We start from the raw sequence: 14,882 nt of genomic DNA, 5'->3' as shown, positions 1-14,882 counted from the left end.
ATGCTAGCATCTGGGCCCTGGTAGCTGAAAAGAGAGTTAACATATAAAGCCAAACAAATTGCTGACTAATCATGAAAAAAAGAACACATGCTGTGGCCAGGTGGTGGTGCACCTAGTTGCGCTCACACACTACCATTCTCAAGGACCAGGATTCAGCCCCCGGTTTGAATGGGGAAAGCTTCAAACAGTGAAGCAGTGCAGCAGGTGTCTCTCTACTGCTTTCTCTCTATCCCCTGTCCCTCTCAAGTTATCTCTGTCCTGGCAAATTAAATAAATGAAGTTTTAAGTGTGGTCCGGGATGTGGTACAGTGGATAAAGCATTGGACTCTCAGCCATGAGGCCCTGAGTTCAATCCCCAGCAGCACATGTACCAGACTGATGTCTGGCTCTTTCTCTCTCCTCCTATGCTTCTCATTAATAAATAAATAAAATCTTAAATAAATAAAGTTTTAAAAAAATCTTAAAAAGTAAAAAAAAGAGAACATATGTCAAAGGCCAGGGAGACAGGTCAGCCTGTTTAAGCCTCAGCTTCCATGTGTGAAGCTCAGAGCTGAGCAGTGCTCCTGGTCCTTTCTTTCACTCAACAAATGAGGAGAGATATAACAAGCCTGACTGAAAGAACGGTTTGTGAGCTCCCCAAATGGGTGACTTCTGCACATCAGTATGTGCTCAGCAGTGAGGCATTTCAGAGGGTCCCTCCTCTCCCATGTGACAGTATCAGCAGAGCCTGGGAACTAGACACAGTCTAAATGTTTTTAAGTCACGGTGAGAGAAACAGAGAGAGAGAGAGGATAGCTTAATTTTACAAAAAGTGAATTGAGAAAGTGCCTTTCACAAAATGTTAACTCAGAGTGGACTGTGGACCTAAATACAGGTCATGACATAGGGGATCCTAGGTTTAGCAATGAGATTACAAACCAACCATCAGAAGCAAGACCCATGAAAGAAGAAAAAAATTGCAAAGTTGAACTTTCTTAAAATTACGAACTTCCGGGGCCAGGCGGTGGGGCACACAGTTAAGTGCACACATTAACATGTGCAAGAATTTTAGAACTCAACAAGAAAACTAACAATAAGCAAACCACTCAATAAAGACTGAATACATACCTCACCCAAAAAAATACACATATGGGAAATAAGCAAATGAAATGTTCAACATTATGTGTCATTGAGGGAGAACAAATTAAGACAGTGAGTAAACCACTCTACACCCACCAGAATGACTGAAATTCAAAACACTGACAACACCAAAGGCCGGGGAAGCTGTGAAGCAACAGAAAATCTCATTCCCTGCTGGTGGGAATGCATAAGGGAACAGCCACTTCCCAAAAGCAGTTTGGCAGCTCCTTGTGGAATCAAGCGTACTTTCCCCGTGTGCTACAGAAACTGCATGCTGCGGTATTTACCGAAATGAACTGAAAAAGTAAGTTGACACAAAGATCCGCACATGGGTAATTATAGCGGCTTTATCTGTAATTGCCCAAATTGGAAGCAATCTAGCTCTTCTTCCAGAAGGGACCGGATTAAAAAAACTGTTAGTACATGCATAAAAAAGAGCGCTATTCAGAGACAGACACGAGCTTTACACACACACACACACACACACACACACACACACCATGATGGATCTTAAATGCCTGTCACCTGAAAGGAGTCAATCTGAAATAGCCACCTACAGTGTGATCCAACTATATATATGATGCTTGTGAAAATGTAGACAACTATGCAGGCAGCAAGACAATCAGTGGTCTCCAGGGGAACCTGAGGAGCATGAAACTGCTTTGCATGAGACTGTAATGGTGGACATGTGTCATACATGTGTCAAAATCCACTGAGGGCACAACACAAAGAAAGAGCCCGAAACTGTGGGCTTTAGTTATTTTAAAAATAGGAGAAAACTACTGGAAGGAGGGGGGTATATATGGAATGCTAAGCTCTCTACTGAATTTTGCTATCTATTTATTTATAAGAGAAGGGAAGGAAGGAAGGAAGGAAGGAAGGGAGGAAGGAAGGAAGGAAAGGGGAAGGAGGGAGGGAAGGAAGACTACTCAGCTGCAGTATATGGAGATGCTGGGGGACTGAACCTGGGACTTCTGGGGACTCAGATATGATATGCACAGGGCCTGTCTCCACAATCCCCTACTGAGTTGTTGATACCTTAAACTGCTAAGCAGAATGATATATGTAACAAAAGACCTAAGGATCTAAGGACAATGAGTTCAAGATGGCAAAGCATGGTGTCACAGCAAAGGTGTGGCCATTGGGCTGCTTGAAAGCATAGGATACAGAACAAGACACTTGTTGGTCCCGCTTTCCTCCTCCCAGGATAAACCACACCTGTACTACCCTAAGCACTTCTGGATGCTACACTTCAAAAAGAAAACTAGAGGGGACTAGGCAGGTGCACCTGGTTATGTGCTCACAATATAGAGCACAAGGACCCGGGTTTAAGCCCCCAGTCACCATCTACAGGGGAAAAACTTCACAGGTGGTGAAGCAGGACTGCAGGTATCTATCTCTTTCCCTCTTTATCTTCTCCTCCTCCCCTCTCAATTTCTCTGTCTCTATCCAATAATAAATATATAAAAAGATTTTAGGGGGTCGTGCTGTAGTGCAACAGCTATTAAGCGCACATGGCAAGACGCTCAAGGACCGCAGTAAGGATCCCAGTTCGAGCCCCCACCTCCCCACCTCCAGGGGGTTGCTTCACAGGCAGTGAAACAGGTCTGCAGGTATCTTTTCCCACCCCCCACTCTGCCTCCCTTCCTCTCTCCATTTCTCTCTGTCCTATCCAACAACAACAGCAGCAGTGACAAGAATAAAAATGACAACAAGGGTACAACAAGGGCAACAAAATGGGAAAAATGGCCTCCAGGAGCAGTGGATTTGTAGTGCAGGCACCAAGCCCCAGCAATAACCCTGGAGGCAAAAAAAAAAAAAAAAAAAAAAATTAAAGAAATATATGAACTGTTCATTAAAAAAAGAAGAAAACTAGAACTGCTAAGAGAATAACACAGGAAGTGACATTTCTGAAACTACATCCTTGGTGGGAAAAGCAAGGACATTTGAGTAGGAGATGGAAGGAGGAGGCGGGAAAGCACTGCTCGTGCATCTCAGAGGCAGTTATGCAGAAGGAGCATGGGGTCTCTTTCACATGACTTGGGGGGCAGACTAGGAGCTGGGTCACTGACTCAGTCCAGCCACACATCCGAATCACCTGGGACGCTCTGGGACTTCAGGCACTGGAATCCTACTCCATGTCAGCTGCATCTGAGGAGAGGTTGTACTTGCAAAGTTCGCCAGGTCATTTCATATTCTGCCAGAGTTGAGAACCACTGGCCTACGTGTAAGATCCCCAGGAAATGGATTTCTTCTTAAAATAAGGAAGAACATATTGAAGGTATTGTCCTGAGATGAAACTGTCGTGTGAAAATATGAGTTTTCAGGGCAAGTGAAAGCGGAGTTTAAGGTAAAAAAAAAAAAAAAAAAGTTCTGTGGGGCCGAGTGGTGGCACACCTGGTTGAGCACATACGTGACCAAGTGCAAAGACCTGGATTTAAGCCCCCAGCCCCAAGCTGCAGGGGAAGCTTCACAAACAGTGAAGCGGCACTATTCTTCCTCTCTGTCACCCTCTCCCATCTCAACTTCTCTGTCTCTATCTAAAATGAATATAAAACAAAGGAAGAAACGAAGGGAGGAAGGAAGAGAGGAAACATGTGCTGCTGGGTCAATAGACCTGCATCTGAATCCATGCTCAGTCTTTACTATCTAAGTGGGCAGGTTTCCAGATGTTTGCATCTGTGAGTCTCTCATTCATAAAGATGGTAGCATTCGATGTCAATATGCTTGATGTGATTTAAAGACAACCCTGTGTACAGGGTTCAAATAATCTATCCCAGCATAATGGTAGACTAGGCAGGCACTCAGCACAGACAATTAAAGCAATAGGAAAATATGAGAAGTACATCGGAAGCATCAACCAGTTAAAGGGAGGAACACTAGGCCACAAGCCAGTAAATAATAAATACTTTGGGGGACGTCTAGTGAACAAGGTGCAGTGAGCTGTGCTCAAGTTGGTGAGTCTAACAGGAGAACCACACACCAACCAGAATCCAAATATCACATGCGCTGTTTAAGAGCTCACTAAAAACAGAGCGGATGGAGGGGCCTGGAGCCAGCTCTCCCAGGTTCGAGGCCCTGGCACTACACGGGAATACCACGCATGGCGGCTTCACGAACTGTGGAGCTGTGCCGTGGTGTCTTTCCTTTCTCCCTTTCCGTCTCTGTCTGAGATTTGAAGAGGAAAAGGATAAAGAGACTGCGGGGAGCAGTGGAGTCACACAGGAATGAAGCCCTGGTGACAAAAACAAATAAAGGTGATCTATATTTACTCCCATCTCTTCTCCCAAAAGATTTTTTTTAATTTATTTACTGGGGAAAATTAATGGTTTACAGTAGACAATAAATACTGTAGTTGGTACATGTGTAACATTTCTCAGTTTTCTGCATAACACTAACTCCTCATATGGGTTCCAAGGGATTCCAGGGAAACTTCCCTGAGAATCCATGGCTTTTCACTGGTCCATGGCTTTCCACTGGTACTGTTTCCTGTGGTACATTCCTGGCAAAAAATGCACAGCCTTAATTTCAATCACAAAAAAACAGCAAATAGACCCAAACTCAGTCACAATCTCTAAAAAATTAAAAAGTATATATGAAAATGACTTGAGCTCTTAAAAATGTGAAGACACTAACTGAAAAAAATGAAAGATTAAAAGAGCTAACTAAAGACATTGGACAACTAAATGTGATCCTAGGTTTTTTCTATGTTAACATAAAGATTAATTGAAAAATTAATCTGAATGATTATATAATATTAATTTTTATTTCGATAATTGATTCGTGTTTATGTAAGAGATGTGTTTATTTTTATTACAGGTACTGTGAGGTGAAAGAAAATTATTTCTGCAATTTTTCAAATGAGAAAAATAGTAATATTTATGTATGTAATATTAATGTTTATAAGGTTCAGATGAAGTGGATGGAGACATTCGTAGTTTTTATAAGTTTAACATGATTTTAAAATGAAAATTGAATACATCCTACAGAGAGAAGCAATTTCTTTTTTTCTTTTTAACCGTCTTTATTTATTGTATAGAGACAGCCAGAAATTGAGAGGGAAGGGGGAGACAGAGAGAAAGAGAGACACTTGCAATGCTGCTTCACCACTCACAAAGCTTTCCCCTTGCAGGTGGGGACTGGGGGCTCAAACCCGGGTCTTTTCACATTGTAACATGTGCACTCAACTAGCTGTGCCACTGCCAACCCCAAGAAGCAATTTCTATTAAGAGGTTACCCTTGCTAACCATTATTTATTTAATTTACTAAGTCAACTTATAGATTCAAATCTCATCCTTTGAAATATGTATTTTCTGTGTATAATACACCTAACAAATACATACATACAAATTATCTTCAACTGGTAAAAATTAGAGATCGCACATTTTCATGGGCTATGTAACACAATGTGATAGTATAAAATGCTTACTTTCATTGAATGTGATGACATTGTAGATAGTCAAGTATCCCCCTTTTGAAAACATACTCAATTATTTATTTAAAGGCAAAGTGAGCTGCTATCTGTAATTACTTCAGGAAGTCGAGCTGCTATATGGAGATGCTATGGGAAACAACGGAAGTTAACAGCCAGCATCAAACTACAGACAGGTGAGTCAGGTCACCCACCAACCCTCCTCCATCCAGTTGGGACCAGGGCAAGAACAGCTCTGAACACAGACTTCTGGCCAGCAGAATCATATACAGGAAGATGGTTGAAAAAATAGTGTGTTATCAATAAATAACTAGAACTACATCTAAAAACATGGACAAAATGTCTTGTTTTCATTTCTTTCCCAGTGAAGCATCGAAACTCTAAGGCTATATATAGTAAGCATCATGAAAAGCAATGAGAGGTGAACATTTCACTAAACAGTTGCTAATAATATAGGATAAACTATTGTATTAGCTCTAGAAAGATTCTCTTGATGGAGGGGAAAAAAGATACGACACAAATAAATAATACTAAGAATGAAAACAAACTTTTGGCAGATGTTACAGAATTTTTAGGCTGATATTAACAACCTGATGATACCAATTAATTTGAAATTTTAGATGAAGCAAATTCCTTGGAAAACTTGCATTACCATAAATAACTGAAGAAGAAATAAAACTTGAATACATCTAGAGCCATTAAAAATAAATTTAGTGTGCAAAAAAGTTCTCCTCAAAAAGTGTTCTAAGTCCAAATGGGTTTACTTATGAGTTCAACTAAACATTCAAGGAAGAAAAAAAACCATTCTATGACCTGTATAGAATCTGTGATGTAATCTACTGGTTTGAGAAGAAATACTAGTTAGTTTTCTTCCACTTTATCTCATCTGGATGCTAACAACCAGAAAACCATCCATATCTCAGATAAGCTGCAAAAGAAAGTTCAACACATGCAAGGTAGATTGAATTAAATAAGCTCTATGAGTTCAGGAAAAATGGGTAAATCACAGATGGACAAACACAGTAAGTGATTTTCACCAAGGACACATACCTATATACATACCATATACACTATATTTAAAAGTTAACTAAGTTGACTCGAGGCATCTTCTGAAAAGGGTACATTTCCTTCTGAATTATGTCCGCTTGTTTTTCTTTTCAGACCTCACATAAAGTCTAAAACTCTACCATTTAAAATTTGTCGCCAGAGAGGAAACATTTAACTGTCTGTGGAACTAGCAAGAAATTAAAAGGAACTGCTCAGATGTGAATGCTTACAACTACACCTTTCTTCTCTTCCAAGAGGCAGCAATTTCATATTTACTCTTTCAGAAGGGATCCTGCCCATGCCTCCCCCTGACCCCACTGGGGGAAAGGAACGCTGTTGCCACTCTGGGAACACAAAACCATGTTTGCTAATTATCGGCATTGAGGATACGCCATCGGTTGCTCTGCTGTGCAGTGATAGCTTCAGTAAAGTCATACGGGAGTGGTTCTCACCTTCACAACAGTCACATCCATGCCAGACAGGTGTAAAATCGGGGCAGCATTTTTTTCAAAGAGAGTCCTGGCTTTGCTGTAGACAAAGGGAAAATAAACACAGACATTTCAACATGTGTTATTCAAGAGGAGGGTAAAAGCCCCAATCACCTTCTCTAGACTAGAGCAGGAAACTGAGCATGGAACACTGGTTTCCTTGATTTGTTTGAGTGCAGGGAGTTTGCTGGCTTCTCCTGACAGAAACAGACTCTGTTTCTGGGGTCTCCAGTGTGCCCTTTGTCTAATACAATACACTGATTGTCGGGCATTACACCAGCTCCCCTGCATTGCTTGATGCTGTGGTCTGTTTATATAATCACTGTTTTGCCTGAGACCCACCCTACCTGCAGGGTATTGCCTAATCCCACAGGTTAGAACCTTTGCAACAGCTGCTATGGAAGCTTTCTACCTTTGCGCTCTTTTCTCCACCTCCTCTCCTAGCCATTTCCTTTTCCCACTTGCCACTTCTGGTTAAAGATATATATCTATTAAGGTGTTGTCTCTGATCAATAAAGGCATTATGTTGCATTCCTGCTCCGCCACGAGTTCCTGGTTCCTCTCTTCTGCATCACTGAGTAAGCAGCAGCCCAAGTTGGCTCCTGTCGAGTTCTCTCCAACCCAGAGAGCATGTGCCAGGAAGAAAGACCCACAATGCTAGCCTGGCGCTCTGGGCTCTGTAAACTAGATTTTTCAGATTCTGCCATGTTGTATTATGGGTCCTGGGGGGCGTCCTAATTCAAAAAGGGCCTCAAAATCCCAGTTAGGCTGGTTCTGACGGTTCCTGTGGGATTGCTGCAGGCACCCATTCCCAAATATGTCTTCCCATAGAAGAAAGAATTGAGTCAGGAGGGTAGAACTAACCATATGTCTCCATTCTTGGAGACTGCCAAGGTTCTGGAGAAGGCTCTGCAAGTTAGAGTCGCCCTTCTCCGCAGGAGACATGGGAGAGGGAGTCCAGGAAGTCCTAGGGGAAATCTCCATGCATCTCCCAAGCTCTATGATCACGGTCATGAGGAACCAAGGTGTGGCCCGGAGCAAAATGTTCCAGAGACAGAGAAACTGTCTCATGAAAGAAGAGTAGAGGGTTTGGGAAACCTCTTCATAAAGAGGAAGGTTGCCCATGGCGGAGGGGTCTCAAAAAAATAATAAGAGGGAAAAAAGGAACTGCAGTGCCTTTGTTAAACACGAGGTTGCAGAGAGCCAAGGCCGTGTACTTATCTGGGGCGCCTTTGTATGTCTGCCGCTTGTGTGTGAAGCTGGGGGATAGGTCCCTGTTCGGGTGCCAGAATGCCGGGCTAGCGCTAGGACGCTTCTTCCCGGGCACATGCTCTCTGGGTTAGAGAGAACTCGACTGGAGCCAACCTGGGCTGCTGCTTACTCAGCGACACAGAAGAGAGGAACCAGGAACTCATGGCGGAGAGGGAACACAATGGATTTTACTGATCAGAGACAACGCCTTAATAGATATATATCTTTAACCGGAAGTGGCAAGTGGGAAAAGGAAATGGCTAGGAGGGGGGTGGAGAAAAGAGTGCGAAGGTAGAAAGCTTCCATCGCAGCTGCTGCAAAGGTTCTAATCAGTGGGATTAACCAATACCCTGCAGGTAGGGTGGGTCTCAGGCAAAACAATGATTATGTAAATAGACCATAGCATCAAGCAATGCAGGGGAGCTGGTGTAATGCCCAACAGCTGATCTATTTGAGATGCTTACAATTCAGTGTAGGACTTCTAGACAGAGAATATAATCCGTAGAGATTTACTGAGGCAACAATAGTTCACTCAAGAAGTACTTACAAAGCACTTACTTCGTGCTGAATGCCAGTGGAGAAATTGAGGAGATAACATGGCAGGAGCAGAAGAAAATACACGACTTAAGGATGCTAGAAGGCCCTGGTCTCTAAGGCTATGTCTCTCATACCTAGAAATCACTTGCTAAATAACCTATGAATCAGTGTATAAATGAGTGATCATGCCATAGGAAATGCAGACATGTAAATACAGAGGAAAAGAAACGGCACAGCTGCAATGTCTTATGTAACAGGAGTAGAGAAATAGTTTTGGGGAGAGGATGGTAGGATGGTGTTGGTATGCATGAGACCCCTTCTGTTTCATTTGGTTTAAATCCCCCCTGCTTAACACTATTCTATTTACATAACCACTTCATTCTATTTATATAACCGCTGTTAACAAGCACCTCCCTCCAGGGCATTGGTTCAATCCCCACTGTTTCATGATATGTTTTTGCTCCACCACCCCTCCTTGTCACACCCTGATCCTCTCCTTGTCACACTCTGATTGTCACCAGTCACTTTTCTCTCCACCCTCTCTATGTCACACCCTGTTTCCACCCTACTTGGGAAGTATATATAAAGACAGCATTGTGAGTTTTAGAGTACTGTACTTTACCTTTAGTTTAGCTCAGCTCGGCTTAGATTGTGCTGCGTCCTGCATGAATAAAGAGATACTGCCTACAGCTCAACTATGAGTCCCTGGTCGTCTGTTACCTGCCCGTGAAGCCAGCCCGGCGAAAACAACCTAACCCGTCGAAAACGACAGGATGGTACCTGGTTAAGCACACAAAGTACTAAGCACAAGGACCAGCACAAGGATCCAGGTTTGAACCCCCAGCTCCCAACCTGCAGGGGGGTTGCTTCACAAGCAGAGAAGTAGGTCTGCAGATGTTTATCATTCTCTCTCCCTCATTATCTCCCCCTCCTCTCTCAATTTCTCTCTGTTCCATCCAATGGGGGAAAAATGGCCTCCAGGAGCAGTGTATTCATAGTGTCCGCATCAAGCCCCAGTGATAACCCAGGAGGCAAAAGAAGAAAGAGAGAAATAGTCTTTGAGAGAGCTCATGTTTTACAAGTATCATGCCCATCATTCTGATAGCGATTCTTGTCTAACTCAAGTCAGGATTCAAAAGCACAGTCTAGAAGTTGAAGAATACAGCTGTTGCCAAAAGTCCCTCCCTATTGGGATAGTTTCAAAAGTGAATTTTATAATATGATTTGATTTTTCCAAGATTTATTTGCTAATTTTAATGAGAAAGAGAGAGACTGAATACTGTTCAGTTCTGGCACATGGTGGTGACAAGGCTTGAATCTGAGCCGTCCTGGATTCCGGCATGCAATTCTGCTGCACTGTGGTTATGCTATCTCCTAGGCCAGGGTGGGGAACTTCTGGTCTGTGGGCCACATATGGGCTATGAAATCATTTGATCAGCCTGAAACTAACAGGAAAGCTTTCAAGGGAGGGGATGGAATACAGAGCTCTGATGGTGGGAACTGTGCAGAACTACACCCCTTTACCCTAAGGTTTTGTCAATATTTCCATTTTATAAATAATTCTTTTAAAAAGGAAAGAAATCTAGGAGCTGTTTTCATAGAAACACTAGGTGCTAACTTTTAAGTTGATAATTCTGTATGGCCCAAAGCGATGTAATAAAATATCCAAATGTTCATAGGCAGAGAAAAAAAAAAAGTTTCCCCACCCCTGTGATCTAGACCCTCAGATAAATGTTACACATTATTAATATGGTCCTGGTCTTCTACCCAAATAAATTCAACTATCACATTTAAAATAAAATTTCAAAAAAAATGAATGTCAAAAATGTTTTATGTCTACATTCAGTCCTCTTTCTAAAACAAATTTTTAAAAAGATAGGTTCATAGCTTCACATGTATCCATAAATTAGGGCAAAATCTATACCTGAAAGCAAAAGTTCACAATAGTCTGCAGTGAGTCAGTATAAAATCCATAATAAATAGTGCCTACTTAAGACTTAAGATACCCTCCTCACCTATTTCCTGTTATAATTCCCTCACTCAAAATAAATTTTAAAAAAGATTATTTTTATTAGTTACCAGGAATGCAGGCTTTGACTTTCTGAAGAACATTTTATACCATAAAGAGAAGCAAAGGCAGTCCATGAGGAGTATGTAGATTAAGCACAGACAAAATTCAGTATTCTGTAAAGCAGAAACAAGTAGAAATTGACAAGCTTGGATAAAGTTTCCCAAGAGACTTGTTTGTCTTGTTATTATCTTTATTTATTGGATAGAGACAGTAAGAAATCAAGAGGGAAGGGGGTGACAGAGAGGGAGAGAGACAGAGAGACACTTGCAACACTGCTTCACCACTTGCAAAGCTTTCCCCCTGCAGGTGGGAACCAGGGGCTCACCTTGGGTCCTTGAGCATTGTAATGCGATCAACCAGGTGCACCACCACCCAGCTTCTCCCAAGAACCTTCAAAAGACTAATCTCCCCTCACTACAAGTGTTGGGGGCCACGCAGTGGCACACCCAGTGAAGCGCACATGCTACAATGCACAAGGACATAGGTTCAAGCCCCAGAGCCCCATCTGCAAGCTTGTGAAACTTTCCCTATCCCTCTCAATTTCTGCATCCAATAAAATAATTTTAAGAAGTGTTACCAGTAAGAAATGCATACTATTACTATATAATAAAGATTAGTATTTTGCCAAGTTAGCACCTTGAAAAAGTAAAAACTGTATAAACTTATAGTAGTTCCCAGCTTCATGCACACACAAGTAATAATTACCCTTTAATGTGTTATTCCTTAACTCTAAACACACAGTCATCTAATAAAGCTCTCATGTAGTTTTAAAACCAGTAATACATAATGGAAAAGCTACCTGATAAATTATAAATTAGTCAGGGCAGAGCCAAGATAACACAGATAGGTCAATTAAATAGTGAATACTTTTTTAATAGTTTAATTAATTGGATAGAGACAGACAGCAATTGAGAGGAAAGGGGGAAAGAGAGGGAGACAGAGAAAGAGACACCTGTATTACTGCTTCACCACTTGTAAATCTTTTACCCTGCAGTTGGGGACCAAAGGCTTGAGCCTGTGGAATTTTTTTTTTAAAAATGTGAAAGTTTTTAAAAATGATGCCACTGAGTTTCAGAGCAGTTGCTTCTAAGGATGGAGGGATTCACCTCGTTAAAGAGGATAATGACTTTCAGGGTGGTGGGGGAACCTTTCTTTGTTTTTATTATTTATTTATTTATTTATTTATTTTTGCCTCCAGGGTTATTATTTTTATTTATTTATTTTTGCCTCCAGGGTTATTACTGGGGCTCCTGAAGGCCTTTTTTCCATTTTGTTGCCCTTGATGTCACCCTTGTTGTTGTCGTCATTTTTATTGTTATTGCTGTTGTTGTTGCTGGATAAGGACAGAGAAATCGAGAGAGGAGGGGAAGACAGAGAGGGGGAAAGAAAGACAGAAACCTGCAGACCTGCTTCACCGCCCATGGAGTGACCCCCATGCAGGTGGGAAGCTGGGGGATTGTACCGAGATCCTTGTGCTTTGTGCTATGTGCACTTGACCCACTACGCTACGGCCCAGTTTTGACTAAAATGTTAAGATGTCTTAAAACAGTAATTGGGGGAGGGGGGTCGTAGATAGCAAAATGGTTATGCAGAGAGACTCATGCCTGAGGATCCAAAGCCCAAAGTTCAACCCCCCACCCCTCCCCACACCACCATAAGCCAGAGCTGAGCAGAGCTCTGGTAAAAATAAAAACAAACAAACCAACAGCAGTCTGACCTTGAAAGTGCAGTTTCTCTCCTGTCCAGCAGTGTGGAGTGCTCCCCTACATCCTAACCACAGCTGGCTGTCTTTTCTAAGGTAAGGAAGGCATTCTCACAGGGGTAAGGTGGTATCTCCTTGTTACCTTTACCTGCAGTTCTCAGATCAGTGGCCCTGCAGGTGGGAATGTAAACTGATCCAACTCCAGTGGGAAGATTACTCTCACCCACTCAATTACCAATTACCAATTTCTCAGAAAATCAGGCACCACTTACCCCACCTCGATCTGTTGATTTTTTACTATTGATATTGTATTTTTTTATTTCTTTACTGGAGAATTAATGTTTTTGACAGTAAATACAATAGTTTGTACATACATAACATTTCTCAGTTTTCCACATAACAATGCAACCCCCACTAGGTCCTCTGTCATCCTTTTCCAGGACCTGTACTCTTTCCCCCCTTCACCCCAGAGTCTTTTACTTTAGTGCCAAATGCCAATTCCAGTTCAGGTTCTACTTGTTCTCTCGCTTCTAATCTTGTTTTTCAACTTCTGAGAGTGAGATCATCCCACATTCATCCTTCTGTTTCTGACTTATTTCACTTAACATGAATTTTTCAAGGTCCATCCAAGATCGGCTGAAAACAGTGAAGTCACCATTTTTAATAGCTGAGTAGTATTCCATTGTGTATATATACAACTTGCTCAGCCACTCATCTGTTGTTGGACACCTGGGTTGCTTCCAGGTTTAGGCTATTACAAATGGTGCTGCTAAGAACATATGTGTACACAGATCCTTTTGAATGGGTGTGTTGGGCTCCTTAGGATATATCCCCAGGAGAGGAATTGCAGGGTCATAGGGTAGGACCATTTCTAGCCTTCTGAGAGTTCTCCAGACTGTTCTCCACAGGGGATGGATCAATTGACATTCCCATCAGCAGTGTAGGAGGGTTCCTTTGTCCCCACAACCTCTCCAGCATTTGCTGCTGTTACCTTTTCTGATGTATAATTTTCCCACAGGAGTGAAGTGGTATCTCATTGTTGTCTTTATTTGCATTTCTCTGATAATCAAAGACTTCGAGCATTTTTTCATGTGTTTCTCAACCTTTTGGATATCTTCTATGGTGAATGTTCTGTCCATGTCCTCTTGCCATTTTTAGATGTGGTCATGGTCATTTGTTTTCTTGTTGTTGAGTTTGGCAAGCTCTTTTTATATTTTGGTTATTAGCCTCTTGTCTGATGTATGGCATATAAAGATCCTCTCCCATTTTGTGAGAGATCTCTTTGTTTGGGTATTGGGTTTTTTTTGTGTTTGTTTGTTTTGCTATGCAGAAGCTTTTTAGTTTTTTTTAATGTTTATTTTCCCTTTTGTTGCCCTTGTTTTATTGTTAGTTATTATTATTGTTGTTGTTGGATAGGACAGAGAGAAATGGAGAGAGGAGGGGAAGAGAGGGGGAGAGAAAGATAGACACCTGCAGACCTGCTTTACTGCCTGTGAAGTGACTCCCCTGCAGGTGGGGAGCTGGGGCTCAAACTGGGTTTCTTACTCTGGTCTTGAGCCTTCCGCCACATGCACTTATCCCGCTGCATTACCACCCAACTCCCTGTTGAGAAGCTTTTTAATTTGATGTAGTCCCATTGGTTTATTCTTGCCTTAGTCTTCTTTGTTACTGGGTTTGTTTCATTGAAGATGTTTTTATGCGGAAAAGAGTTCTGACAATATTTTCCTCTAAATATCTGATAGTTTTCTGTCTAACATCCAAGTCCTTGATCCACTTGGAGTTTACTTTTGTGTTTGGTAAAATATAGTGATTCAGTTTCATTCTTCTGTATGTTTCAACCCATTTTTTCCAACACCATTTGTTGAAGAGACTCTCCTTTCCCCATTTAATATTCTGGGCACCTTTGTCAACGATTAGAAGTCCATAGGTGTGGGGGCTTATTTCTGGGCTCTCAATTCTATTCCACTGGTCAGTGTGTCTATTCATGTTCCAGTACCAAGCAGTTTTAAATACAATGGCCCTATAATAATGCCTCCAGTTCTGTTCTTTCTTCAAGATAGTTTTGGCAATCCTAGGTCTTTTCTGGTTCCAGATAAACATTTGTAGTATTTGTTCTAGTCTCCTAAAAAATGTAATTGAGATGTTGATGAGGATAGCATTAAATTTGTAGATGGCTCTGGGAAGTATATTCATTTTGATGATGTTAATTCTTCTAATCCATAAACATGGAATATC

At 41.7% G+C, this 14,882-nt stretch overlaps 1 protein-coding gene across 7 annotated transcripts in view; it reads right to left on the bottom strand.

Annotated features, from left to right (window-relative positions):
• Positions 1-14,882, bottom strand: part of AGK (acylglycerol kinase) — a 344,250-nt gene that overhangs the window by 274,621 nt on the left and 54,747 nt on the right. For all 7 annotated transcript variants that reach the window (XR_009551247.1, XM_016192120.2, XM_060196717.1 and 4 more), the window contains one exon: positions 7,051-7,126. Coding sequence is in view for 6 of the 7 variants with exons in the window: in XM_016192120.2 (XP_016047606.1) it covers positions 7,051-7,126 (76 nt within the window). In the remaining variant the exon portion in view is untranslated. The remainder of the gene's footprint in view (positions 1-7,050; positions 7,127-14,882) is intronic.

The sequence above is a fragment of the Erinaceus europaeus genome, chromosome 8 (genome assembly GCF_950295315.1).
Source record: "Erinaceus europaeus chromosome 8, mEriEur2.1, whole genome shotgun sequence".
NCBI classification, from domain to species: Eukaryota; Metazoa; Chordata; class Mammalia; order Eulipotyphla; family Erinaceidae; genus Erinaceus; species Erinaceus europaeus.
Note: the sequence above shows the minus strand (reverse complement) of the source record. Positions and strands in the feature narration are given on the sequence as shown.